The 26,515-nt window shown below is 38.8% G+C and overlaps 1 protein-coding gene across 2 annotated transcripts in view; it reads left to right on the top strand.

Moving 5' to 3' along the window:
- The window catches only part of lrp1bb (low density lipoprotein receptor-related protein 1Bb), a 225,958-nt gene that overhangs the window by 140,920 nt on the left and 58,523 nt on the right, over nt 1-26,515 (top strand). For both annotated transcript variants that reach the window (XM_068571847.1, XM_068571846.1), the window contains exons 25-42: nt 721-885; nt 1,227-1,471; nt 5,045-5,176; nt 5,384-5,611; nt 5,978-6,152; nt 6,438-6,532; nt 10,447-10,596; nt 15,792-15,932; nt 16,043-16,168; nt 16,371-16,502; nt 18,445-18,579; nt 18,859-18,988; nt 19,421-19,547; nt 19,712-19,863; nt 20,479-20,603; nt 20,841-21,212; nt 23,831-24,020; nt 25,505-25,709. In XM_068571847.1, the coding sequence (XP_068427948.1) occupies nt 721-885; nt 1,227-1,471; nt 5,045-5,176; nt 5,384-5,611; nt 5,978-6,152; nt 6,438-6,532; nt 10,447-10,596; nt 15,792-15,932; nt 16,043-16,168; nt 16,371-16,502; nt 18,445-18,579; nt 18,859-18,988; nt 19,421-19,547; nt 19,712-19,863; nt 20,479-20,603; nt 20,841-21,212; nt 23,831-24,020; nt 25,505-25,709 (3,025 nt within the window). The remainder of the gene's footprint in view (nt 1-720; nt 886-1,226; nt 1,472-5,044; nt 5,177-5,383; nt 5,612-5,977; nt 6,153-6,437; nt 6,533-10,446; nt 10,597-15,791; nt 15,933-16,042; nt 16,169-16,370; nt 16,503-18,444; nt 18,580-18,858; nt 18,989-19,420; nt 19,548-19,711; nt 19,864-20,478; nt 20,604-20,840; nt 21,213-23,830; nt 24,021-25,504; nt 25,710-26,515) is intronic.

Here is a 26,515-nt window from a genome sequence, read left to right as displayed (position 1 = left end):
ACTACATTTCATGGTTGTACAGAGTAGGATTAATGGGTGCTTTTGGTGCCTAAAGGCGCATTTCCATTCCAGGGCAATAATTCTAATCTAATTACTTGAATCCACTCAAAGGAGTGGGCCATCGATCAGGGAGGCCTTATCAAGTGAATAAGGCTATTGATCTGGACAAGGATATTTCTTCCTAACACTGTTTCGTTGTCGTCAGTATGTGATTTAAGTTTAAGCACCCATTTTCTCCTTCATTCTAGCTGACTTTTTCGACTTAGGGAGGACAGAGGTGTTATTTGCTGAGTTGGAGTATGACTCAGGATCCTGCCGATGTTCACATCAATGACAGTGTTCATTTTCAGGCCTCATTGAGCAGTCGAAAGTCATAATAAAACAGATGGCCTCCCATTTCAAGGCATGTTGCAGATGCTGAGGGTTGCACTGGGTCTCCGGTGCTGTTCCTGGACAGTCTTTAGTGCCACCCTCTGCGTTAATGCATACAGCTTCAACAGCATCGTAGATGCATTTGCTGTGTTTATCAGTTTCAGTTGTAACACTGAAGATTGCATATGGCTGAGGAATTGTTCTGAGGTGGTTTTATGGTCCAACAGCCCTTTTTAGAGGATCTTTAAAATAATATATATTGTGCAGTGTGTATAGTGTTGCTTTTCCTCATAAAGACAAACAGCCAGTGATCAATACTAAGTGTTGCCTTTGGGTTTCTGCTCCAAGGATCCTCTTCTGGACTGACTGGGATGCTACTTTTCCCCGAATCGAGGCAGCATCAATGAGTGGAGGAGGTCGACACATTGTGTTTAAGGATATGGAAATTGGTGCCTGGCCTAATGGACTCACTCTGGATCATTTGGAAAAGAGGATTGTTTGGACGGATGCACGGTATACCATGAGAGTTTTCATACTGAGTGGAAAAGCATTTACACCTTTTAGGACTTTCAATACATGTATGACATAATATACTCAGAACGTTTGTCCAGTCCCTGAGTAAAAATTTAACTTGAAGCTCCCTTCTCCCTGTGTGCATTCAATAATAGAGGATGTATAATATTTAGAGATCTGCAATGCCCATATTTGGTTTTAAGTGGATCTTGAACATTGTAGCAGTTCCATCGGTGGACTATTGTGTTACCCTTTAATCTGCCTATTTCTACTCCTCCCGCTCAATGCATTTGATGAGCAGTTCGGACTTTTATTGTTTGTTTGTGGTCTCGTTTGAACAGCTCCGACGCCATTTTCTCTGCACTCTATGACGGAAGTGGGGTCATTGAGATCCTAAAGGGTCATGAATACCTGTCCCATCCTTTTGCTGTGTCACTCTTTGGAGGCAATGTCTACTGGACAGACTGGAGGACGAACACGTTAGCGAGAGCCAATAAGTGGACTGGACGAAACGTCACAGTCATCCAGAAGACGAGTGCTCAACCCTTTGACTTGCAGATCTTCCACCCCAGCAGGCAGCCACAAGGTGAGAAGAGTTTTCTTTTTCTGTCTTTACTGTTAGAGAGTTATTTTCCTTTTTTTTAGCTGGGACCAGATTCATACATAATTTGTCGGTTTTGCTCTCCTAGGATATATACGCAGCAGGGAATTTGAACCCCTTACGCACTGCAGGCAATGCAGACCTTGTAAGTGGGGCTTGTTATCTTGTTTAGCAGGGCAACTCTGGATAATTTAGACTAAATCTGACCTTCTGATTGTAAATTCCAAAGAATTATCATTCAAATGAGACCAGGACCAGAGCAGTAATTAAAACGGTTCAGTAGGTTCAAGAGCAGTAACAATGCTCCTTTGGGCCTGTCATATTCAGGCTTGTGCACTAAAAGGTGGTGCTTGTTAAGGGGTTTAAAGTACAAATTCATCCCTTTCTAAAATCCAAAAAGTTCTCATATTGAATTTATCTATAAGCCTCCACTTATACAAGATGTTGACTGAGGATACATTATCTTTTAAAACACAAATTATTCCCATGTTGCAAAAAGGGAATTAATTTGTCCTGTCAATCAATGATAATGTGTCTGAATGAAAAGGGTACTCATGCATAAAGTTAACTGGCTTGAGTTAATGGTACCCCTGAATGTGTTTTTCTCACCATCCAAATGATTTCATTTTAATTGGTTCATACCACTTCATTAAGGCGTTTTTTTCTTTTCAACTAAATGTGAATAAAGATGGCTACAGAATGGGAACCACATCTGCCAGTGAATAATTGTGGCATATCCAATTATCAAATCAATTAGTTATGTGAATAATGTCTTTTGGTGAGAGGAAATATACAAAAGAGTTTTGAAACCACATCAGTGTTGCCAGCATTTCTTTCCAGTGAATGCTGCTGAATCTGGATCTTGTCACAGTGGAATCGGCGATCAATTTTGTGAGAAACAAAGTGAGCCAAGATTCTGAGCACACAAATGAAGTGATGTTCTCAACATACGATATTTGATATGCAGATCAGCTCGCAAGATATATTGTTGAGCACAAATTAATAACATGAAATCTGTTTTCACTTTTTTTTTTTTTTTTTTTTGCATTGACAGATTGATGGATAGCTTGTTTTGAAATTATTTTTTTATTAATTTGTGAAAGCAAAACCAATAACAAAACACTGGATTAAGGAACATGTTGGTCCATGTGTGCCAAGACCGCCTGATTGATGGATCAGTTTCTTTTTCAATGGCCTTCTTCAACATTGCCAAGCTTCAAATATATCTGCCTCAGCTTCCTCCATATGTAAGCCACCATCCTTAAATGGGGATTATTACTGTGGTAATCGGGTTTGCATCTATTCAGTGATTCCTCTGCTTCTCCAGTGTGTCACGAGTTAATTTGCTTGTTTCCTTCCTGTATCTGCATTCTCGTGACTGTTCACCATAGATAAGTGTGAGCAAATGGGACTGCTTTAGCAAAGAAGACAGAAAGCGTGCCTAATCCTATTTTAGAAAAGCTCAACAGGGGGCGGGGGTGGGTTATTATCCACTCTAGACAGAACCGAGGCCTAGGGATGTGATGCTCCACTAGACCACAAACATCTGGACCAGAGAAAAAGAAAAAAGGGGGGGATGGATGAAGAAGGGATAACTGAACACCAATATGCAGATCTATTCAGCAGGTGCCATAGTGAAGCTCCACTGGCAGCATAAGCAGCCTTTAAATATATTACATGTCACTTCAAAAGCCAAGACTGTGTTTTTACATTTAAATGGGGAACTAGTGTTTTTAAATTAGGAGGCAGTCCCAAGACATTACAATTATTACTGTTAAGTTGTTGATTACAGACAGAGCATTACAAACAAACCTACATGTATGTCCATTGCACCATAACACACAGTGGAATGCAAAGGGAAATGACTTTTTCGGGTGCTCACATAATCACTAATGGCTCCACTTGTTTCTCATTTCAGCTTTTAAGTTAGATGCTTAGTATACAGTAGCCTGGAATTAGTGTGCAATGTTCAACACAAAATAGCAATACGGAGTCTTCAATACTACTAGCAGTATTGTACTAGTACCTAAACCTCCCCACTTTCTCCTTCTATTTCTCCTTAAGTGAATGAGGTAGAAAAAAACATGTTTGGCTGAGGTTAATTAAGTTTGATATTTTTACAGTCTGAATTGTTATTCTCAATGTGTACAAAGCTTTACAAAAAGCAATATAAAATTCATACCATTTAGAACACATAGTTATTATTTGCAGCCAGACAAACCACACTGTAATTATGTCAACAGTATTATCATGACAAATAAAATATGCTTTGAAACAAATAAGCACAACAAAATTGAGTCTCTCAGTGGAAAGAAGCACTCCCATCACCACATGCAAGCTTTTTTCTGAATATGACTTTTCTTTATTTATAGGGAGTAACATCATTTTCACTGCCTTAGCATAGCCGTGGTGTCATTTCTTCATTTATTTGTTGCAAATACATCTGACAGTTTAGAGCAAACAAGCGTCTTGGCTCTGTTGTTGTTGCCCGTTATCCATCATTCAGGTGAATGCAGCGTTGTTCAGATGTCACCTATTAGCATACTGAGTCAGCTGGGTGCTGTTTCCAGCTCTCAGAAACAGAGTTGATTTTTTTGAGAGTCTTAAATAAGCCACATTTGTGATGTTGTTGAAGGAGTCCGGGAAATGAACTTTGAACAAGCTTGTTTGATAAGAATCATTCAGAGCAGTTGGAGAAACAGATGTGTAGGATGCATGAACTGATTGCAGCATGATGGAAAATAATTCAACTGTGGTTTACTGTCCATAGTTCTGCTGTGGTGATTTATTCCTAAAAGGGCACAATAAGAAAGTCATGCCAACAGACACATCCATGGTGACGGACTACAAGTGTATTGGTCCTATAAGATAACTGCTCAGTTGAAAGGTGTGCAAAGTGAGCTTGCTGTGCTTGTCTAGTAAAAACTGCCGGCAGCTTTGGGTCTTAAACTGGATATTCTGTTAACCTACAGTGACTGAGATAATGGCATACTTAATTTATTTCCTGAGAATTGACAAACTGTAAACAACACAATATGTCTATTGCATTTTATAATTTATTTTCATTCAATTTTTTAAGACCAAATGCAACAAGAGACCGACCTAAAAACTTAATAACATGACGGAAGATAAATCAAACTCAAGGTAAATGCTCAAATTCAGGAGTTTCTCTTTGGGCTTAAAAAAAAAGAGACTCTCTAAAACATTCAACATATCTTTGTGCTGTTTCTTTTGCTCAGACATTTGCTAATGCCATGGTTTTCCTATGGTATTTCTTCCCAGAATTGTAATGCTTTCAAGTTGTATCTCTTTTTTCTGGTATATACCAAGAACAATATCATAATATGCTTTCCAGCAAAGCGTTTTTTGCATGTCAGTTTCAAAGTATGCCGTCAGTTGCACAATCAGACAAGCGGGTAAATGTCATGCTGCAAAGGCAGTGAGTCATATTCACATCCAGTATTTATCCTGGCCCTATCTCTTTGATTGCCATCTCCACTTCTCACGCTGAGTTTTCTGATATGTTCCCTTTTCCCCCCTTTCCTCCCTTGCCACCAGCCTCTAATCCATGTGAAGGGAATGATGGACGCGGCCCCTGCTCACATCTGTGTCTCATCAATTACAACCGCACCTCGTCTTGCACCTGCCCGCACCTTATGAAGCTTTCACCCAACAAACAATCCTGCTTTGGTGAGTTACAACATCTCCCTGATTTGTCATGTTTTCTCCTTGCGTTACTGTGAAACTATAGGATAATATGAACTACAGGACAGTTTTGCTTAACGTTTAAATTTCTGAACATTTGATTGACATTGGCATTCAAACCGGGCTGTTCTGATCACGCTCTTGTCTGGATCTGACAGTATGGAATGATTGATTTCTTAATCATCTCACCAGCGTTGAAAAGATTCCTTCTTTATGTGCGGCGGTCTGAGATCCGTGGCGTCGACATTGACAACCCTTACATGAACGTCATGACGGCGCTCACGGTGCCAGACATTGATGATGTCACAGTGGTGGACTATGACGCCCAGGAGGAGAGGATCTACTGGGCTGACATCAAAACCCAAACCATCAAACGGTCCTTCATCAATGGCACCCAGCTAGAGACCATCATTTTTGCAGGTGGGTGCATTCTAGACATCCATATGGAAATACCTAATTAAAGCTGTGTGCGGTATGAACTGCAGTGCATGTATGCGCCAACTAAAATTGGTTAGTTGGTGTACACATGCTTTTGTTTTCTAATGTAGTCTTTTTTGTTGTCATGGACTAGTAGTTCTTCATTATATCATAGTAATCATTGTAATTAATAATTGACTTTAAAATGTAATTGTTGTTTTTTCCTCTCTTTGACAAGATCGCAACAACAAATATAAAAGTAAAAGTGCAGTTAGTTGTCGAAGACTATTCATGGAGCCGGAGCTTATTTGAATAAGAGTTTAGCAAAGGCACAAAGGCGTGATAGTTTTTTCTTGCTCTCCCTGACAGACATAGTGAACTGCCGTGGTCTGGCTTTAGACTGGCTTTCCAGGAACTTATACTGGCTCAGCTCGGAAAATGACGAGTCGCAGATCAATGTGGCTCGCTTTGACGGCTCCCTGAAGACCTCCATCGTCCACGGCATTGATAAGCCAAGGTGCCTTGTAGTGCACCCCACCAAGGGGTAAGTAGATTACAGCAGTCTGTGCCCTTCATCAGAAGCTCACCTACAATGCATAGCACCAAGACACGTGCCCACAGACGTAAAGCCTTGCTATGCTGTTGTAAAGACAAGATGTTTCACAAGCTTGCAGATCTTTTCAAGGTTGTCAGGTGGTACTAAATCTACTGGGTTACATAAATTTTTCATTCAATAAAAATGGTAACATCCATTGACTATGTTTTAAACCTCATTATATCTTGTGCCTAACTGGACCACTAACTATTCACCTCACACCTTCCCACACAGAAAAATCTATTGGACAGATGGCAACACCATTAACATGGCCAACATGGACGGCAGTAACAGCAAGGTCCTTCACCAGAATCAGAAGGATCCTGTAGGTCAGTACGAGAGCTTTATATTGCATACTGAGTGAGACCTCCTATCCAGCTGTAGCTCAAGGGTGACCAAGCAAAGAAGATTGTTTCCTACATACGTGAAATTACATTTATTTTCCAATTACATCTGTTCAGTTTACATAAACTGAGTATGTTGATATGCATGTTGTAATCTGATTTGATCTGAATATATAACTAGATGAAAGCAATTACATGGATAACTCAGTTTCACCAATAATTCAGGAGCACTTGATTTGTTTGGTTATTGTGCTACTGGAAGGATGTGTGGTTGCCCGCTGCAAACATCCAACAGAACAAGACAGACATTGTGGGAGTGTGTCAGTATTCTTTGGTTGTGGATTCAATTTATGCTAATTTAATTTAATTAAGTTTACCAGCATCAACAGCTGTGCTGCTGCATGCGCCAGCTTAAACCTGTGTTCACCTCATTACAAATTCATTTGAAGTAATTCCCCTATTTTAACCTGAATTTGACAACGATTTCCTAATAAAGGAGTTTTCATGAAAGTTATTGTAATAATACAAGTTTGCATTAATCTGTTTATAATACAAGGATTCCAATGAATGTACCTGCCCTGACTGTTGCAAATAGAATCAGTAATGTTTGTTGTACCTGGTGAGATTTTCTCTATTTGACAATGTCAACAAGAATCAGACGGCGTAACCTCCTCCTCAGTGGTGATGTTATTTCAACAGGCAACCTCAAAGAATGTCTCGGGTAAAGCTGTCAAAGTGGCAATTTCTTTGAAACTTATACAAACACTAACACAAAGCTACACTGGGGGAAAAAAAAGCATGTTTACTGTGTACACTCGTCTCCTTTGCTAATTGATTTCCAAATAAATAATTCACTTTTAAATCAGTTGGCAGCAAAAAAAAATACTTCTTTAACTTCTCTGTCTTCTTCCCATGGGAGTTCATTTCATGCAAGATTAGAGTGTAAAATGCTTTATGTTATGATCATAAAACCAGTTGTGGGTGAATACAACACTATAACACAAAGGTGTATCACAATAGAAAGTACATTTTCACTTGGGTGGAATAAATGGATGCATCTTGCTCCTGACACAGGCATCACCCCAAAAAACGGACCAACGGGTCAAACAAGCACAGGACTGTGACCCAGGAGTACGCTGTTCATCTCCCTGTCCCTCTATAATTAATACAAAAATAGCACACACAAGTAAGTAAAACACAAAAATAAAGAGTTTTTTTTCTCAAACTTTCCTCAACTCAGGAGATAAAGGAGTAGTACGTTTCAAGAATCAATTGAAGTGGTCTCTCTAAGCATCGACGTTACTGGTGCTTTTAATTAGTCCTTTTTCATGTCTTGATGTAATTCTACTTTATCAATACATCTGTGAACCTAATTCAGTTGGCCGAGACCTCTATATTTACATAAACACACAGCACAATCGACCAAAAGCTTTTTTTTGTAAACTTCTCTGCTGTAATAAATGATACTGAAGGATGTCTGTGTTCTACATTCTTTATAAACTTAACTCTCAAAATTATTTAGTTATATCTAAAATATAAAAAAACTTAACTTAAATCTAGTATATATTTTGAAAAACATTTATTTTGTCATATAGAACAGCTGAGAATAGATAGGAGTAGCCCCTAGTTGTACTCAAATCAAATGTGCAAATAGAAACTGAAGGTTCACTTCCTCTGAAGGGGTCGTCTCTGTGAATAACGTGCTGGAATAAGACAGACTTCAATAGCGTGTGTTCTTCAAGCAAAGCACACAACCCGAGTCATTCTCCGGACTATAACGGATTTATTCCGTTCTTACATAGTCTTATATAGTGTGGCTGACATCGCTTTTTCCCTTTTAAGCTCTTCCTCCGTTTCACTTTGAAATCACAGGTGTGTCTCTCCTCCTGCCGTGTGGGTGTGAGTTATGTTCGTATGGTTTCTCATGTGTGTATTGCATATTCCAATGTGTCATGGTCAGCTTTATCGTTCTAGTGGGAGTTGAAAGAGTTTCCTGATGCCGCCGAGCAACGCGACTCTTTTCTACCACAGCTCGGCTGTTGTTATCGCAGCACTAGCGATCTTCGCTTGCCTTTTCCCTGAAAGCCTCACCACACTCGCAATGCTTCTCTGGTAGTAAAGCCAGCCTTACGACACACCTGCTACGCCTCCGAGGACAAACTGGTTGTTTGTTAACGGACTAGTTCTCAATATGTGGATGGCATATATGTAAGGTTTAAACATTTAGATATATTCAAATAAATATATATGATAGATGGTGCGATTATGATAACTCACACTCCAACACAGCAAAGCATATGTTTACTTTGTATTATTGTCAGTTCATTCAAAACACCATTTAATAGTTCAAAGGTAACTATTACGAGAATAAAAACTCACATTGTTGACTCATTGAAATTAAAACATGAATGCATTTTATTGTATGTTAAACAAAGGCGGCAAGAAGAGAAAACTCAGATGTAAAATGAAGTTTAAGAAATCTATCCAGGGCACCGATTAGGATGATTGTCGACACAAATTCCTCCTAGCAGCTGTAGCGTAGGATCAGCCTTTTGGTGTCTGAAATGTGTAGGAGTGTAGGAATTATTGAGCAATGGTTGTGGATGACCTCTGCTGTGAGGCACTGAAAGTAAGGGAGGTGAGCGATGTCAGAGATTTATGTTGAATTTCCTCCAGCATCTATATCTGACAATAGTCGGAGTAAGTAGAGTGAATGAACATACTCTTCGATTAAAGATACAGGTATGTCCACCTTGTTTGGCAACTTAGTCCTCGATATATAATTTTAAAAAAAGCAATCGTGTTATGCTTCCACCTATATCTTTTCCGTCTTTCTATTTTTGTGTATTAGATTGTGGTTTTACTTATTCTATGTAACGATTGACTGAATAAAACAGAAAACACAAAAAAAAAAACGCAAATGCATAAGTGAGCCATTGCAGCTTGATTTAGCAAAAACATTCAGCTGGTAGCTGTTTTTTTCACACAGCTCAAAGTCAAACTCCCGCTTTGTCACACAAGCAGCACCATTGTCTTCGCTGTATTTCTTCGTTCTCCTCTGCCTGCCAGCATTACAGATTGCAGGGCACACCCATATTTCACTGGCTTCATTTATGATTATGGGGTAGACCTGGGGGACAAGCGTAAATTAATGACGCATTGTGACTGTGAATCTGCCAGATATAAATTCAACACATGGTGTGAGACAGTAAGTTGTCCGGAGGTCCACATTTGGAATTGCTTTCATTTTCCACTATTAACTGTGGTTTTCTGAAAAGAACTGAAAATGGATTTAAAAGCACCAAGTCAGTTCTTTGCAGTGGGCTAATGTAAAGAGTTATGGTTTCACTGGCACATATTTGTGGAGCTTTTACAAAGAGATCCTCCACAAATATGTGCCAGTGAAACCATAACTCTTTACATTAGCCCTAACCTAGATAATAATAATAGAAACTACAATATGCAAAAGTTAAGATAATGCAGTTCGGAAATGTGATGATGAAATAATGTTGAAAAGAAACCTATATGTCTTCCGCACCTCTCAGTGCTACATATTGAAGGTCGTTAGGATTGGAAACTGAACTCAATATAGCACAAAGCATAGAGACAGTTTAGGTTCAGCAATCTTTGTTTGCTGTAATGTCTCAGATTTAATACAAATGTAAATGCAAATGTCACATGTAAAAATGTTACATGTAGCATTTTTTTAACAGTTGGTTATATATATATATATATATATATATATATATATATATATATATATATATATATATATATATATATATATATATATATATATAATTTATTTATTCATTCATTACTTATTTTGTTTGTCTTAATGAATCTTCACACAATGGCCGCTACTAACCTGGTGTCCCTTCTCGTACTTGTATTCTCAGGTCTCTCAATCGACTACACTGCCAACAAACTGTACTGGATAAGCTCAGCCAATGGCACTATCAACAGGTGCAATCTGGACGGCAATGGACTGGAAGTGCTGGAGACTCTAAAGAGGGAGTTAGCTAAAGGCACGGCTCTTGCGGTGATGGGTGAGTGGAGCTTGTCACGAGTGCATCAGATTGCCATTGGGGATTAGTCAGAGAGTGTGGAGGGATTACATGTTTAACCGGTTAAGTGGCTGTAGAATAGAGCTATTTAGTCGGCCTTGCAACAGTTGTGCTTCACTTTGTGTGAAGGAGCAGGGCATTGGATAATTAAAACCCAGTGCAGCAGTGATTGATTTTCTCACCCCGTTCATAATGAAAAGGGAGGAGGATGTTCATTATGTGTTGATATTTGGTATCAAGTGTTGAATCCAATGTGTCACATAATCCATCAACTTGTAGGTTCATTTAGAAATCTCACCAAATCTGTGTGCAATTTCTGGGGAGACTGGGGATGGTAGTAACAAGGAGCATTTATCATTTGGAGCAAATGATAAATCAGATTTACACCATTCAATTTATGGAAGAACTTCATTGAAGGGAAAATAAGAAACTTGTTTTTCGTGTTTATTCTTCAATTTAATTAACAATTTACAGAATGATTTCTTTTAAAAAAAAAAGTAGGTCAAAACAATGCTGTGTTTGGATTGTATTTCTGTATGTGTGCATGTGTCACACAGAGCTTATGGTTCAGTCCCTGCCACAGCTGTGGCAAATATACAGCCGGCCCTGGGGTCCAAGCTCAGTGGGCCCCGAACAGACTTTTTAATGAACTGTGACAACCCCGAGCCCAAGCAGCGACAAAACTATTTTCGCATGTGGATTTAGCAGGAATGCAAACATCAAATTACACCTAAACTGCTTGTTTAGATTGTGTATGTAAAATAATCGTATCTACAATACAGTGAATGCAAGGCCAAAAATGATCTTGATTGATAAAATACTTTTGGGCCATAATATACACATTTTCGCTCACGGAAAAATGTCACTTCTCTTGTGAGTTCAACAAAGAAATGAGAGTTGACAGTATTGATGATGTTGCCGCAGCTCTTTTCTGATTGGTCAAACTAACCGTGTCACAACTAACCCAGTGTTACAAACCTCCCCGGTCTCCCTTGGTGTCTGTAGGTCTCATCATTGCATCTTTAGCTCACACGGTTTGGCTCTTACATTTCCTTGTATTTCTTTTGCAAACATAGAGGCTTCCAATTAGCCCCGTTTGATAGCATTGATTAACTGACAGCTTTGTATTGCAACTGTTATTTAAGATATACCTCTGGACTTCAAATGGGTGACGAATTCTTCCTTTTTTCAAAACAAATCGGAATTTCTAAATTGTCTCACTTCCACAGTGCTGCAATTGGGAAGCTTCCCAGTGAGCTCTGCAAATGCATTTTCTTTGCCAAGATTGGTAATGAGAAAGGAAAAAAACATACTGAACTGTGTGTGTTGTGTGTATGTGCTTTTGTGTGTGTGTGTGTGTGTGTGTGTGTGTGTGTGTGTGTGTGTGTGTGTGTGCGCGTGCGCATGTGCGTGTGTGTGTGGACCAAAGAGTCTTATTTTTTAAGGAAAAAATAAAATCAATAGTGTTGTTCTTGAAGCTTGTTACTTATCGTGGCAGGCCTTCATTTCATGTGTGGAGGATATCTGTCAGTGTGTGCTCAGAGCATAAACACACTGTTTAACACACAGAGAAAACACAGCAGTGGCAGTAGGAATCCAACTGTGTGCTAGCTGTTAGCATTCTGTAACCCCAAGCCACATCTTTGTGGTTCATTTTTATAGGCATTTCTTACAGTCAAGACTTTGACTATGGAGGACTGTTTCTTATATGGATGATGGAGACTTCATTACTACGTTACTGCGGGAGATAAAACTGGAGGTGACATAGACTAATGGCTTGGTTCCTGCACAGTAGCAGGTACAGCAAAATAGTGAAATGGTGTTTGCAAGTCTTCATCAATCACAATTAATGACATTTTCTTATGTTGAGGAAATTGTTTTGAATGGTAGAATGAACCGCACTGTATTGCTGTTAAACTTTGTTGAAAAGAGAAATTTCACAGTGGTTCAGCAGCACATGTGTTGCATTGGAATTAGTTACTATAGATAGCAATCATGTGGATTTGAATGTTAACATCTGGATTTATTCGTGAGCATTACAGTATATTTCATACCCATAAGACTGATAAGATGGTTGGCTTTGCCCACAGCTAGGTGTAGATATTAATATTATGTTTATAACGTTAAGTTTAGCATTTAATAACACGTAAAATAACTCATATCTAATTTTTGCCCTTTACCAGATTACACGTCAACATACAGTGATTTTCTTAAAGTATGCGGCAGAGATGCCTCATTTAGTAAACAGGACAGCTCATTATGTGTTTATATGCATTCAAAACTAATTGTTCCAATTCAAAACTACGAGTTTAATGTTGACTATAAATGCTGCTGCTAAGCAAAGACCACATTTAAAGGTTCTCCGTCCCTGTGATTAGTACTTTGCGTCTGGTGTAATGTTCACTTGCTGTTTGTTGTCAGTGAGACATTCAGTTTCTCTTTGTGAACCAAGAAGCCTCCCTCCTTTGCTGCAGACCATTGAGCCGCTTGTAAAATGTGTCGGGTCAGCTGAAAATGAGGCTGGGGGATGACAGCAGGACAGCAGCCAGACATGTCCTTTTCCAGTCCTGAGCCTCTTCCGTTGACAAGCGAATAGTCTATTGGCAATGCCCATTACAGAGAAATGTCCCTTCTGCAGATGTTGTTCTTTTGTCTTCATCATGAAAAATGCAATTAAGTGAATTTGCTGACCATTCACTCGGTTTACTCAATGTTTTCTTTATCTCCTCTTTCCTTTGTCTTTGTCTTCGTAGCTCAGCAAACTGATTAGCTTCCTAATTGAATAGTAGAAAGTATTAGAATTACAATATTGATATACAGATAACCACATGTACAGACATTGCTCGGAAATAACATGTTAGGTATTGACAAGTATGTATGACTAATTAAGGGCTCTTGTGCTGATTTAGTCAATCATCATTAATTAGCACCAATCTAGCAATCGTTTTGACTCTCTATTCTGGTCTGTGATAGCTTGATCGATCTGTTGGTTGTGTTTAAAGTGGTGACGGTTACTCAACAACGTCATGTGTAAATGAAGAAAGCTTGAGTTTTATTAGGATCTGTATCTCCCTCCATGCATTCTCTAATGGTGTTGTGATGACACATCCACAATTGATCGGCTAAATGAAACCCTGACTGTCAGATTCAAAGCAAAATAACTATAATTGATCAAACTGACAATCCTTTCAGCAGTGTTGTGGTGCTCATGTTTCCTTTTTGATTTTACACGCATGTCTTCGTGCTTGTTCAAGGTGGTTGTGAAAAGGTGTAATGAAGGCACTGTTGGTGACACAAGGTCGATCCACTCAGATCTTTGGGCTCTGTAGTAATTGCATTGGCTTGAAGAAAAGGTGAGGGCTTCTGTTTAGAAGGTGCAGGTGATCCATCAGCCTTGGCTTGCCTGGAATCAAACTAGCGGTTGATGTGGAAATTGAATATGATGGGCCACAAGCGAGCAATCACAGCTAGCCAGCGGTCCCCACGGCATCAAATTAACACCGGGTGCAAAGCTAATCTAGGCTCGCATGCCCTCCAGGGTCAAATGTTTTGTAAACTGCATGTAGACTGTCATTCTCACTCGTGGGAATTTGTGTGATTTGTGAAAACGAGTTTTGCGTTCCCTTCGGGGATGACATTGAGCCCAAAGGTATTAATGCAAGTGGGAATTGTTTCTGTGTGTGTGTTTTATTCTAAATAAATCAAAAAGAGTGAGATAACAAAACAATATCTTACCTTCAAGGGATTCGTAGATTGAAACCCAAAGGGCAAATTCTTTGGTTGTTTTTTTTGCAAATGCTAACATTTCATTAAATCGTCTGATATTGTGTATTGGCTGCAAGATAATGATTTTCTCATTTACGTAAGGTTTCTGTATAGTGTAGTTGTAATGTATTATTCTGTGGTATAAGAGAGTAATACACTGCATCAGGTTGTGTGTACCAGCAATGTAGCTCAAAAGGGTTTATTAACCTGTAAGTCATTTCATATGTGGTTGCTGCTGCAGCTTCTAGAACATATGTATTCAATGTTTTAATCTGTGAGAATGATGATCCTTTTCAATAACTAATTTGTATGGTACTTCATAAATATGAATTTTCTTTGCCATAATGCTGTCTATTGTAAAGCACACCTTCTCTGAGTATTGGTTCACTTTTGAAACTCTGGCCCTTTCAAAGTCCATCTCCACCCCATTTATAGTGTCTATTTTGAAGCAAGAGGAGCCACCTGACTCTTCTCCACTTTGCACTTCAGTTGGATTTTAAAAATTGAGAGTTCCTGTCACGTCTATAGAGTCTGTGGCAAAGTGCCTGGACTGTGCATCACTGATTTCTGCTGAGGACAAAAATGGGGGTTGGGGGATAGTGTGTTGGTGGCTGGGTGTGCCAGGAGCCTATTGTGCATGTGCTTCTGTACAAAGACACACTCATCATTTACGCTCACGACGGCAGTATTACTGAAGCCTGGAGGTTCACTGTTACACAGAACCAGACAGACCAGCGAGTCCGTCGGGGAGTAGACAATGAAACATCATGATACATAACAGCTATAGTACATGTTGTCATTTCCTTTGGTGTCAGACCCAATGCTTTGCTTTTGAACTCATAAGAGATTGGTTCATGAGAGAGAATCCTCCAATGAGATATAGTCTTATAATAAAAAAGACAGACGAGGACATGCTGTCCCTGAATCGATAAATCTTTGTTCAAGTTCCATGACCAAAATTAGCAAATTAGATTAACAAGTATTACTGCTGTTCATGCATGAGGAGTGGGCATCTGCTGAGTAGCAATGGTCACAAATTGAGTGTGCATCTCATAGCCATAAAACTTAGTATGTGTAAATCTTCCCCAATTGAACATTACAATTGTGCTATAACGTTCAGGCAGTGCAAGTGTCTTTGCTTGTGTGAAACCTTTTCCAAAGGCTGAAAGATGCATGCATCATCACCAGCAAGTGGGCAGAGATCAGATCAGAGAATGCGACCTGGAATTGGTATTTGTTTGCGCTTCTGAATGTTTGTTTGAATTTCAACGTGATTTGCATATAATAAAGTAAACATACAGTAATGTATGTTGCCCTTGCATTGCAGTTTCACTGAATCTGCATCTGTGGCCCGATACATTTATTTCATACATTTTTATATTCATATCAGCAAATGACATTGATGGTTTCAGGCGGCAAGCTCTGGTGGGCAGATGAGGAATCGGCACAGCTGGGAACGGTTACCAAGAGAGACGGACGGAACCCTGTGGTTCTGAGAAACAAGACGAGCGGGGTGTTTCATATGAAGGTGTACGACCGGGAGGGTCAGAAAGGTAAAGCATGCTCACGTTACAAACACACAAATAAAAACACGGAAACACACATGGTGCCCTGAAGCACTTATTTATATCTTGCCTTTTTGCGGGTTTTGCTTAACATTCAGGAAGAAACCAGTGCCAGATAAACAACGGAGGATGCTCACAGCTCTGCTTCCCCACTTCCGAGAACACCCGTAGCTGTTCCTGCACTGTTGGCTACAACTTGCGTAGCGACCGCATGTCTTGCGAGGGTACGTTCCCCAAATTGTGTGCTAAAGAGCTGCCTATAGATATAGCATCTTTTTTTACATACAGTTTTTAACCTTTTTTTAATTCATTAATCTAAATGATAATGATCAGTGCATTGGAATGATCTATACATAATACATTAATTATTTACAATGCTTTAATATCGTTGTTTTAGGTCGTAATAGGTCAATTTTCATTCTTTAGGTGTTGACTCATTTCTGATGTATTCCATCCATGAGGGAATCCGGGGAATCGCTCTTGACCCAAATGACAACAGTGAAGCTCTTATGCCCATTACAGGAACACTGTTTGCTGTGGGAGTTGACTTCCACGCAGGTATGGTATCATGCCACACACAGGGGGGATTTTTGGTATTGAGTATAAGCCAGCAGATATATCAGAGGTATGTGTGTGGGCATATATATATATATATATATATATATATATATATATATATATATATATATATATATATATAAATACAGTATTTGATGATGATTTAACATGCATTACTCAAAAGAAAGCAATACTTAAATAACTACTTACTAGTTAATTGTAACTGAATCTGCCAGATTACATTATATTGCACAACATGCCACTATTTTCTTCCTTTTCCACAGTAATCACCTTTCTGTCTCAATCTTAAAACAATGAGGAGGGAAAGGATTTTGTTATATATCTTTTGGTCTGCGGGCTCGTGAAAGCGCAGGGCAGATGAATGAGTAAAACATTCACATTACATAAGAACCTCAGTATGAATTATTATTTCCTCACAATCCTAATAGAAAGCAATTCCCAAGATATTCTATCGAATGATGCTTCCGTAACGCGCATTGCAAAACATGAACCCAGTAGCTTGTGATGTCATTTGTTACATCCCTGCTTCCTTTCACATTATATATATATATATGATAGAAATGATAGATTTATTACACCAACAAATGCTATGAATATACTATAGGCCGGTCGCGTTCTATATATATAATTGGTTGCCACTGAAGCATGATAACAAAAGCTGTGTAGAGGAAATTGCATACACCCAACTGAAAACATAAACCAACTGCACACACACAAGGGTTCATATACTAAGGATTTTGTAACAATTCTTAAAAAAAGCAAAGAAAAGCAGCACCAGATAAAAAAAATGAATGCTTGGGTAATTCCACATTTTTTTCAAAAATGAATTTCCCATGTAGGTTTGCAAACAGTAGAAATATAAATAATTAATTATTGTAATATCATTTCCCAGCTCACTGACTGTGGCATAGTCAGAAATCAACAGACCTATGCTGTCACTACTACACAAGGAATTATTTACTCCAGAGTATTATCTAATAAAGGTGGAAATAGTACGAAGTCGGGGGATTACATTGTCTCTCTGCGACATTGTTTTTTTTTTTCAATTTCTATAAATATAGTTTTTTCATGTAATGAAAACAAATTAAATTCCATTAACCTGTCTACAGAAGTTTATTCAGTGGTAAGTATTACAATTATCTCAAACGCAAGGAATATATAATTAACGATATAAAATGATGCTAGTCTCTATAAAACAACTCCCAAGGTGTGTAGACGCCCACTGTAATTAAATATACAAACACATGTAATTACTGCACTTTACTCAACTAAGACTTTCCAGATAGATGTTTTCTCTGTCGCGGATTACTAAGCCCATCCAAGAGCAATAGCTCATAGTTCAACTACATCACTGACTTGTCATTACTGAAGCCGGTCCGCCAGAGCAGAACAGATGAAAGCCCTGCAGCCGTACTCTGTTGTATGTGTGCTATGTGTTAACAGCGTGTGAAGGCACCGTGCACAAAGTGCAAACAAACATGTTAAACCCTCACCTCCTAACAACTTGTACAGAGCCAAACTGACATGGCATGAATGGTGATGCACCTGAAGACTGCATCATAAACACATGCCATGCTATTTTATTTGCCTATGCAATGAGGCTGTAACATTCAAAAAGGGTCGATAGCAAGTTTTACCAACACCATGTTTTGCATGAAGCTATAAACTGCTCTGTAAAATTTTGGCCGACAATTGCCTTTTGCTGTTCGAGCACTGTGTGTCAACAAAGAGCTGTGGATGAAGAGTGTGGGCATTTTTGCCATCATACTTTATAGTCGTACACAACATTTGGTGAAATGGGCCGTGCTACAATAAAATGCAGTTTCAGGAGCTGCTTTGTTTGAGGGCATAAATACTTTCGTGCCAACCTCATTCATCATCCCATTTTCTCTTGTCATTAACTCCATTGTATGTTTTGCAGGAAATGACACAGTGTACTGGACAGACATGGGTCTGAACCGAATATCCCGGGCCAAACGTGATCAGACCTGGAGGGAAGATATCATTACTACCGGCACCAGCCGGGTGGAAGGCATCGCTGTTGACTGGATCGCTGGTTAGTGTTGCCACACCCCGAGCACGAGGAGTTTATTACCGTCGGCTGTAAAGTTGGTATTGATCGGAGAAGGTTTTTACTTTATGTACAGTGCTGCTGGTGATGAAGTTAAGTACATTTGCTTTGATTTGAAATGATAAAACACAGGACAAATGCATGTGCAGGATTAGTTATTAATAGTTTTGTGTAAGTAAGGGCATCTTCTCGTGTGCCGAGCATCCATTAGGATCAATAAACCACTGCGGCATTTAAAGCTGGTTATTGTTTTTTTCTACACAGGAAATCTGTATTGGACGGACCATGGTTTCAATCTAATAGAAATCTCTCGTCTGAATGGCGCGTATCGCTCAGTGGTCATATCTGATGGACTTGATCAGCCCAGGGCCATCGCTGTACACCCACAGAAAGGGTAGGCTTTGTATTTGTGTTTTCATGTCTGTGTTTTGCCTATTTGAGTGCATTATTTTGGAAACCAAACCAGGTAGTCACCACAGACACTGCTTATATATGTCATAAAGCTCAACGGCAATTGATGTAACTGTAAAACTTCCTGTCTCTTGATTAAAGTCCAACCGATATGTTGGCAGACCAACACCGTTTACCAATACTGGCTTATCACATATACTGGTTTCGTATATACAGGTTTCAATTCATAATTTAATTTGAAATGATCTAGAACCATTAGACATGTTTGTAACAACACTGAGCAAAGAACTTTGAAGGAACATTGCAGAAAGCATTTGTTAATATTGGCCAACAGAATCAGATATTTCTTGATTGTGTTCCTATTTCTTTATATATAGAAATAAGTTTGTTTGTGTGATGCTATCCTGCTCTCCAGGTATCTCTTCTGGACGGAATGGGGCCAGAACCCTTGCATCGGCCGCTCCCGTCTGGACGGTTCAGACCAGGTCACCTTAGTGAACTCGGGCATCATGTGGCCCAATGGAATATCCATAGACTACGAGGTACACTTGCACACAGATGGAAAAGAAACACTATCGCCAAGCTTCTCCCCCTCCACTGTACTGCTACTGAATACTGTACTGCCTACCTCATCTCTTTTGTGGCTAAAATATGACTTTGCCTAAGAGGTTCAGTTTATGATACGCATTTTAAAATGACATTCCAGGAAAATACATTATACTGGTGCGACGCTCGCACAGATAAGATCGAGAGGATCAACCTTGAGACAGGGGAGAGCCGGGAGATTGTACTGTCAGTGGCCAACGTGGACCTCTTCTCTGTGGCTGTGTTTGGCCCTTATATCTACTGGTCTGACAGGTAATTTATTATTTTCATAAATGCACACACATGCAAAGCTCACAATATGAACCTGACTAAAACCCTTTCCTTCAAAGGTTTCGGGAGATATTAGGATCAGCAGTTCCCTATAGTGACGGTCAATGCCTATTTTCTTAAATACAGCAGAAGTGTGAATCCTTCCTCACCCTTTGTAAACTCAAGTGCAGAGTTAATTTTGACGACGCCTTATTCATTTTTCATGAAATTGGTTGCTTTATCCAGTTTCATATACCTGTGGTTCTTTGTAGCAACATACTGAGACACATTTTAAACTATTAGTTAATAGTTTTGTTTGTTAAATAATTAATTACGTGCCTCTTTTGTTTGACATGTTTTTACCCTCTTATGCATGACTTATCTCTTTCTCTCCCTTCCCCCTAACACAATGCCCACAATGGAAAGAAGCTATAGCTTGATTATATTTTGATCATCAACAACTTGAATTGTTCGTCAAGACTGTGTGACTGCAGTCTTTGATTTTGCTTTAATATTGTCAAATCAATTAGCAGTCTTTGAATCTATCTCACTTCGTCATGAAGTCAGAATACAGTATGCTTTATCCTTTGAAACCACTTATGTATTGGTGTACTTCAGGGCTCACTCCAACGGTTCAATCCGACGTGGCTTCAAGACCGACACCAGTGAGGCAGTGACCATGAGGAGTGGTCTCGGTGTCAATTTGAAGGATGTGACAGTCTTCAATAGAGGCAGAGAAAAGGGTAAAGGTTTCAACTTGCAAATCTTGTCTTGATTTAAACTATGTAGCTTATCATTGCAGTCTCTCACTATTCTTAATGTTTAAGGGTTTTTACAAAATTCACTTTGCAAAAAAATATGTGGCTGCTCCAATGATTCTCATCTGAAATGGAAAGTCATGTACAATTTAAACATGATTGCACGGGTGCAGAGACTGAAACAAATCAATAACTAAGCAAGTGTGTGTTTGTGTTCTGAAGGCACAAACCCATGTGTCAGGAGTAATGGTGGCTGCCAGCAGCTGTGCTTCCACCTGGGTAGTGGTCGCCGGACCTGCTCCTGCGCGCATGGTCGCCTGGCAGACGACGGCTTTGCCTGTGAGCGCTATGAAGGTTATCTGCTCTTCTCTGAGAGGACCATACTGAAAAGCATCCACCTTTCTGATGAGAATGACCTCAACTCACCTGTACAGCCTTTTGAAAATCCTGCTTTTTTCAAGAATGTCATCGCCCTGGCCTTTGACTACAGTCAGAAGACAACTCGATCCAACCGCATCTTTTTCAGTGACGTCCATTTTGGAAACATCCAGATAATTAACGATGACTGGACAGGGAGATCTATTATTGCAGAAAGTAAGTATTTCACAATCCCGCAGTGTTTTTGTATTTTCTACAACCCCACCACTGATATTTACTTCTTAAGTTACTGTATTGGAGTGCACAAGTATATTAACAATTTTATTAAATATCTGAAGTATTTAATTGTCATGTAACATGTGCACTTTAAGCATGGATTGTACCACAAGCACATTTTTACATGTACATGTATATGTCTTTTGAATGTAAGTCAACATACATTGGTTGTGGATTAGAATGAGTGCTGCAGACATGCTTCCATAGTGTGTTGTACAGATACTGACATTTGACTGCAGCTGTTGTGACGTGCTGCTCTCATGATATCAATGCTCTAGATATGGTGTTACATTCATTGCAGTTATAGTCATATTGGACAACTTAAAGAGAATATTCACATATCATTAGCAGCATGTATGTAAGAAGTATAGCATTATTATCATTACCATAGGTTTTATTTCAACATACCCACTTCTATGCCATTTCAGCAGAGTTTTTTTTTTTATTTTTAGCCCCACTACTCCTCTGAAAAGACCATTTAATACTAAATCAGTAGGGCATAATACCTATGTTTGAAAGGTTTCTGCTTACTGACTGTCACAGATTGAATGATGGAACCAATCCTTCTCTATTTCTTCACTAAATCCCAGTCAGTCCTTCCTCGATGAGCTTGAATGGAGTCAGATGAACAGCAAAACCCTCTGTTCTGCTCGGCTAGCATCTTCTGCCATTCTGTGAAGTTTCCACTGGGAGCAGAGCTCAGCACCTTCCCACCCACCCTTCACACTGGGAACCTGGCAGAGTGTTCCCACTCCCACCCATCCCATTTCCCACACGCCTGCCGAGGGAGCTTTCTGCTTATTTATTTATCTTCCAGAAATGAACAAGCGTTATTAAGATCCCTCGTTGGGATCTATCAGTGTCCTTCACACTTAAGCATTTGCAAAATGCAAAATCAAAGTGGTGCAAAGAATTAATTCGAGTACACTGTACAATTGAAAGGCTTGAATCCAGTTGTTTATATAAAGGAAAGGCTCATATTTGTTTGTATGCAGTTAAATTGCATACAACTGTTAGGATACCTGGACCATCCTGGTTTAAAATTATCTTATTTTGTGTTATGCAGCTTCTCTCCTGCACTGTGTGTAAATGCAAGGTCTCTTCTATTTCCTTCAAAAAGATTCTTCCTGCATCACGTCTTTGAGGGAAGGTGAAGATGTTAATCATCCATATTTCCCTAATTAAACTCTATGTGCCCCATTAATTACTCCCTCGCCAGGCCAACAATTTGTAAGAAACTCCAAACTGCTGGACACCTTTTATTGCAAACTATTAATTAGTGATTGGCTGACTCAGGTAGTGTCTTAAGTATTATAGAGTAGAGTTTATGGGTTTTAGATAAGGGACACATAGAAAATCTCCAGCATTGGCTACATGGTCACCATTAAGTCAAATTAGGGGCTGCATTCACAGATGTATTACAAAAAATGGCCACAGTTATTTGCCAAAAGGTGGACACTTGTTGTGTTGTTATGAGAATACCAAAGTATAGGTAATTGTATTTAAATTATTGATACATTGTTTTTTTATTGATATTGTTGCTTTCATTGAGAAGATGGGAGAAGCCTAAATTGTTCCATGGGAAGCGGTAGTCACATTCATGTACATGAGTACATGAGTACATGAGAACGTGACACAGCTAATATTACACATGCGGTCACATTCATTCATTCCATGAAACCATCGCCAAAAAAAATCTACTGTACATGATCAAATGATACGGCCTGCCTTTCTGTCTGTGATCACAGTCTCTCTCTGGAGCTCTCCTCTTTGTCACTCACATTATTGCACCCAACCTGGGAAGCTGCGGGGACCTTATCATATTTTCTGTTTAGGAAATTGGTTCGCAGTGAAAACATATTCAGTTGCTGAGTGACTGTTGCATCAACAAATAGCTGTCTGTAGTGAGACATGAAGTCATTTCCCTGTCAATCACCAAGGACGCGGCCCAAATCCTAACACAATTGGAACCTGCCATCTGTTACAAACAAAGTCAATATTTTACCTGAATCTGCGATGTGGAAGGAACTTTGCAGTTTGATGGCCCCAGATGGTGGTGGCAGAAAACGTAAATGTTTTCATTTGGCTTAATTTCATTACCCTAAGGCCCCACAACATGATATCAATATGTGCTCCTCAGGAACACACATTAATAGAACAACTTTTTTGTATGTGTTTTACTAACAACTTTCAGTTGGTCTTTTTTGACTCTGCAATAAGAATATTTGTTTTTACTTACCAAAGATGTAGTATACTTTGTTACACCCATTAAATGTTATCTAGACTGCTAAGACGGATATATATATATATATATATATATATATATATATATATATATATATATAAAAACATAAATGTTGAATAAAAAAAATAAATATATATATATATATATATATATATATTTATTTTTATTCAACATTTATGTTTTTGCAAATACAGCTTTAAACATGGGTTTTCTTTACACGCCTGTGTTTTGTTAAACCATGCAAGATGTGGTGTCTGAACTAATTGACTTTGTTTGGAACTTGAGCAGAGGTCTCATGTGTCTGTTATTTTAGATGTGGGTTCAGTGGAGGGACTGGCCTACCACCAAGCCTGGGACACATTGTACTGGACCAGCTCCACGACTTCCACCATCACCAGACAAACTGTGGACCAGAAACGAGTCGGGGCTTTCAGTCGACAGGCCGTGGTCACTCTCTCGGAGGAAGATCATCCACACGTCCTGGCCCTGGATGAGTGTCAAAAGTCAGTAGCTCTTCTAAGTAATAAAAAAACAAATAAAAAAACATCCACATGCACTCAAAGTTAATCTATTTTAAATTGGGGACATTCACATTTCTCTCAGATTCTTGGAAAGCATATTGAAAAATTGCACTCAATACAGAAGGTTGCTGCAAGTGTAGAATAAATCTTATGTATCTGCATGCGTGTAAATATTTACAGCCCCTCTATATAGTATTTGCTATTTATGTGATTATATTTGCTTTTCAACAAGCATTTTGGCGAGCTCATAGCCTCAAATTATTCAGAGCCAAACTTTGGAGCAAAAGATCTGTAAAAAATAATTGTAGAATGTGTTTTGATTCGCATTTTCACACTTCAGGTGTAAGTGTTTTTATCTGTTCTGAGCTGTACCCATAGCATTTTGAATACTTGATTTAACAGTTTCATTTGTTCGCCGGTAGAAAAAAAATCTCTCAGAGAAGGTGATGTCTGTTCAAAAAAATAACACCTCAGTCTTCCTGTCACTTCTTTTGGATTGAACACTTGCATATTAATGAAGATAAACTATTCTGTGAGCAGTCTGAAAAGAGCGAGTAGTACCTTGCTCCTCCTGTTGTACTAACTAAATGAATTTCTTGACCTCAGACTATATTCTTGGTTGGCAATTTGGCACTATATCCATCCCAGCCCACAAGCCGAGTCTGATAATTAGAATTCAAACTCAAGTGATTAATTAGCAGGCCCTGGTTGTGACTTCTGACCGCAATCCTTATTATCACAGTAGAGTGGACTTCCATCAGTTCATCATGGTATGAAGTGAGAACCCAGGTGCTTTTTTAAAATACCATTTGTAACATATCCACCTCTTTTTTTTATGGTTTATCTACATCACTCTGGATTTAAAACCATCCATCTTGCAAACCCATATAAACCAAGATATAAATCTTTCATTTATTTACTCCGTGGCTATCATCTGTGTTTTTCATATTCTTAGAAGTCCTCACACAGGGGAATATGAATAAATGACCTCTATCTCACAATGTGTGATGCTAATCCATTTTATCAAATAGAAACGGAGCTCCACTTTATCTGTGATGAGCTCCTTTAAGGCAAATAGGGGAAGCCGATGACAGGCCATGGAGGTCTTTGCAACATGTTGATAACTGACTCACACAAATGCATAAACCCCACAGCAATTGAATTCACGGGAGAAACATTTTCCTGTCCATTAGGGTGTGTTATGCCTGCACGACAGAGAGTTTCCTGGTTGACATTTTGGTACAGCATTCCTGCTCCCTGATTTAATTTCAGACTGCACATATTAGTTTTGTGTTTCTTGCTCAGGTCTCGTACGTGTACAGAAGTACTGAAAGGAGAAGTAGTGTTTCTTCTGGAGAGGGAGAACGTCTCCGGTGACATCTGCACATTAAGACAAAGCTGCTGGCTATTGCTAAGACTGCTCACTAGTAATTGTACGTTTGGTTTGTTGTCCTCTTACATTCTAGCCTGATGTTTTGGACCAACTGGAATGAGCAGAGACCCAGCATCATGAGATCCACCTTAGCAGGCAAGAACATGAGGATTATCATCGGTGCTGATATCCTGACGCCCAATGGACTGACTATTGACCACAAAGCAGAGAAGCTCTACTTTTCAGATGGAAGCCTTGGCAAAATTGAGAGATGTGACTACGATGGTTCCAGCAGATATGTGAGTATGCATATAAGGTAAAGGATATTAATTGCAGTTGCTTAATTTCAAGCAATATATTTATTTATTGGCATTATCAGAGTTTTATTTTAAGTTCCACTTGTTTTGTATTCTTTGTATCCCCTTTCAAACTCAAATAAATCAAAGTGCATGTTTTTTTTTGGCATTTTTGTCTTGGATTCAACATTTTAGAGACTCTGGAAATGTGCATACAAATAGCAGTATGACATGCAAGAAAGGTCCTGAGGATTGAATTGAACCTGCAACATTACAAATCATCTATGAAGATATTCCATCAAAGAATGTTTTAGGAAATTGAACTAATGACCTAAGGACTGACTAGTTTATATTTTTACTATATTATATTTTAAATATAACTCTCAGTGATGGAGATGTTTAGTCGACAACATGAAAGAAAGAAAGGTGTCAGATTGACTTTTTTTCCCTCTTCCATTTAATCTCCCATTCCTCTGAAACATGATGCTCTATACAGCAGATAGGATCAGAAATACCTCTTGATGTTCTTTCTGATATTTCAGCTCTGAGGGGACAGATGGTTCCCTTAATCACAGAAGCCATTCCCTGCTGAAGTAAAGAAGCTCAGTCGGAGGAGTTTTTATTTTGTCCATGAAACGTTGCATGTATAATTTACAAAATCACAGCTGGAGGAATAAACATATTATGGATCATATTTCTTTCCAAGTAACTTTATATATATATATATATATATATATATATATATATATATATATATATATATATATATATATATATATATATATATATATATATATATATATATATAT

This window comes from Clinocottus analis, unplaced genomic scaffold, assembly GCF_023055335.1.
Source record: "Clinocottus analis isolate CAN_PGR_092001 unplaced genomic scaffold, fCliAna1.0.p SCAF_12, whole genome shotgun sequence".
Classification (NCBI taxonomy): Eukaryota; Metazoa; Chordata; class Actinopteri; order Perciformes; family Cottidae; genus Clinocottus; species Clinocottus analis.
This window is presented reverse-complemented; position numbering and strand designations above follow the sequence as displayed.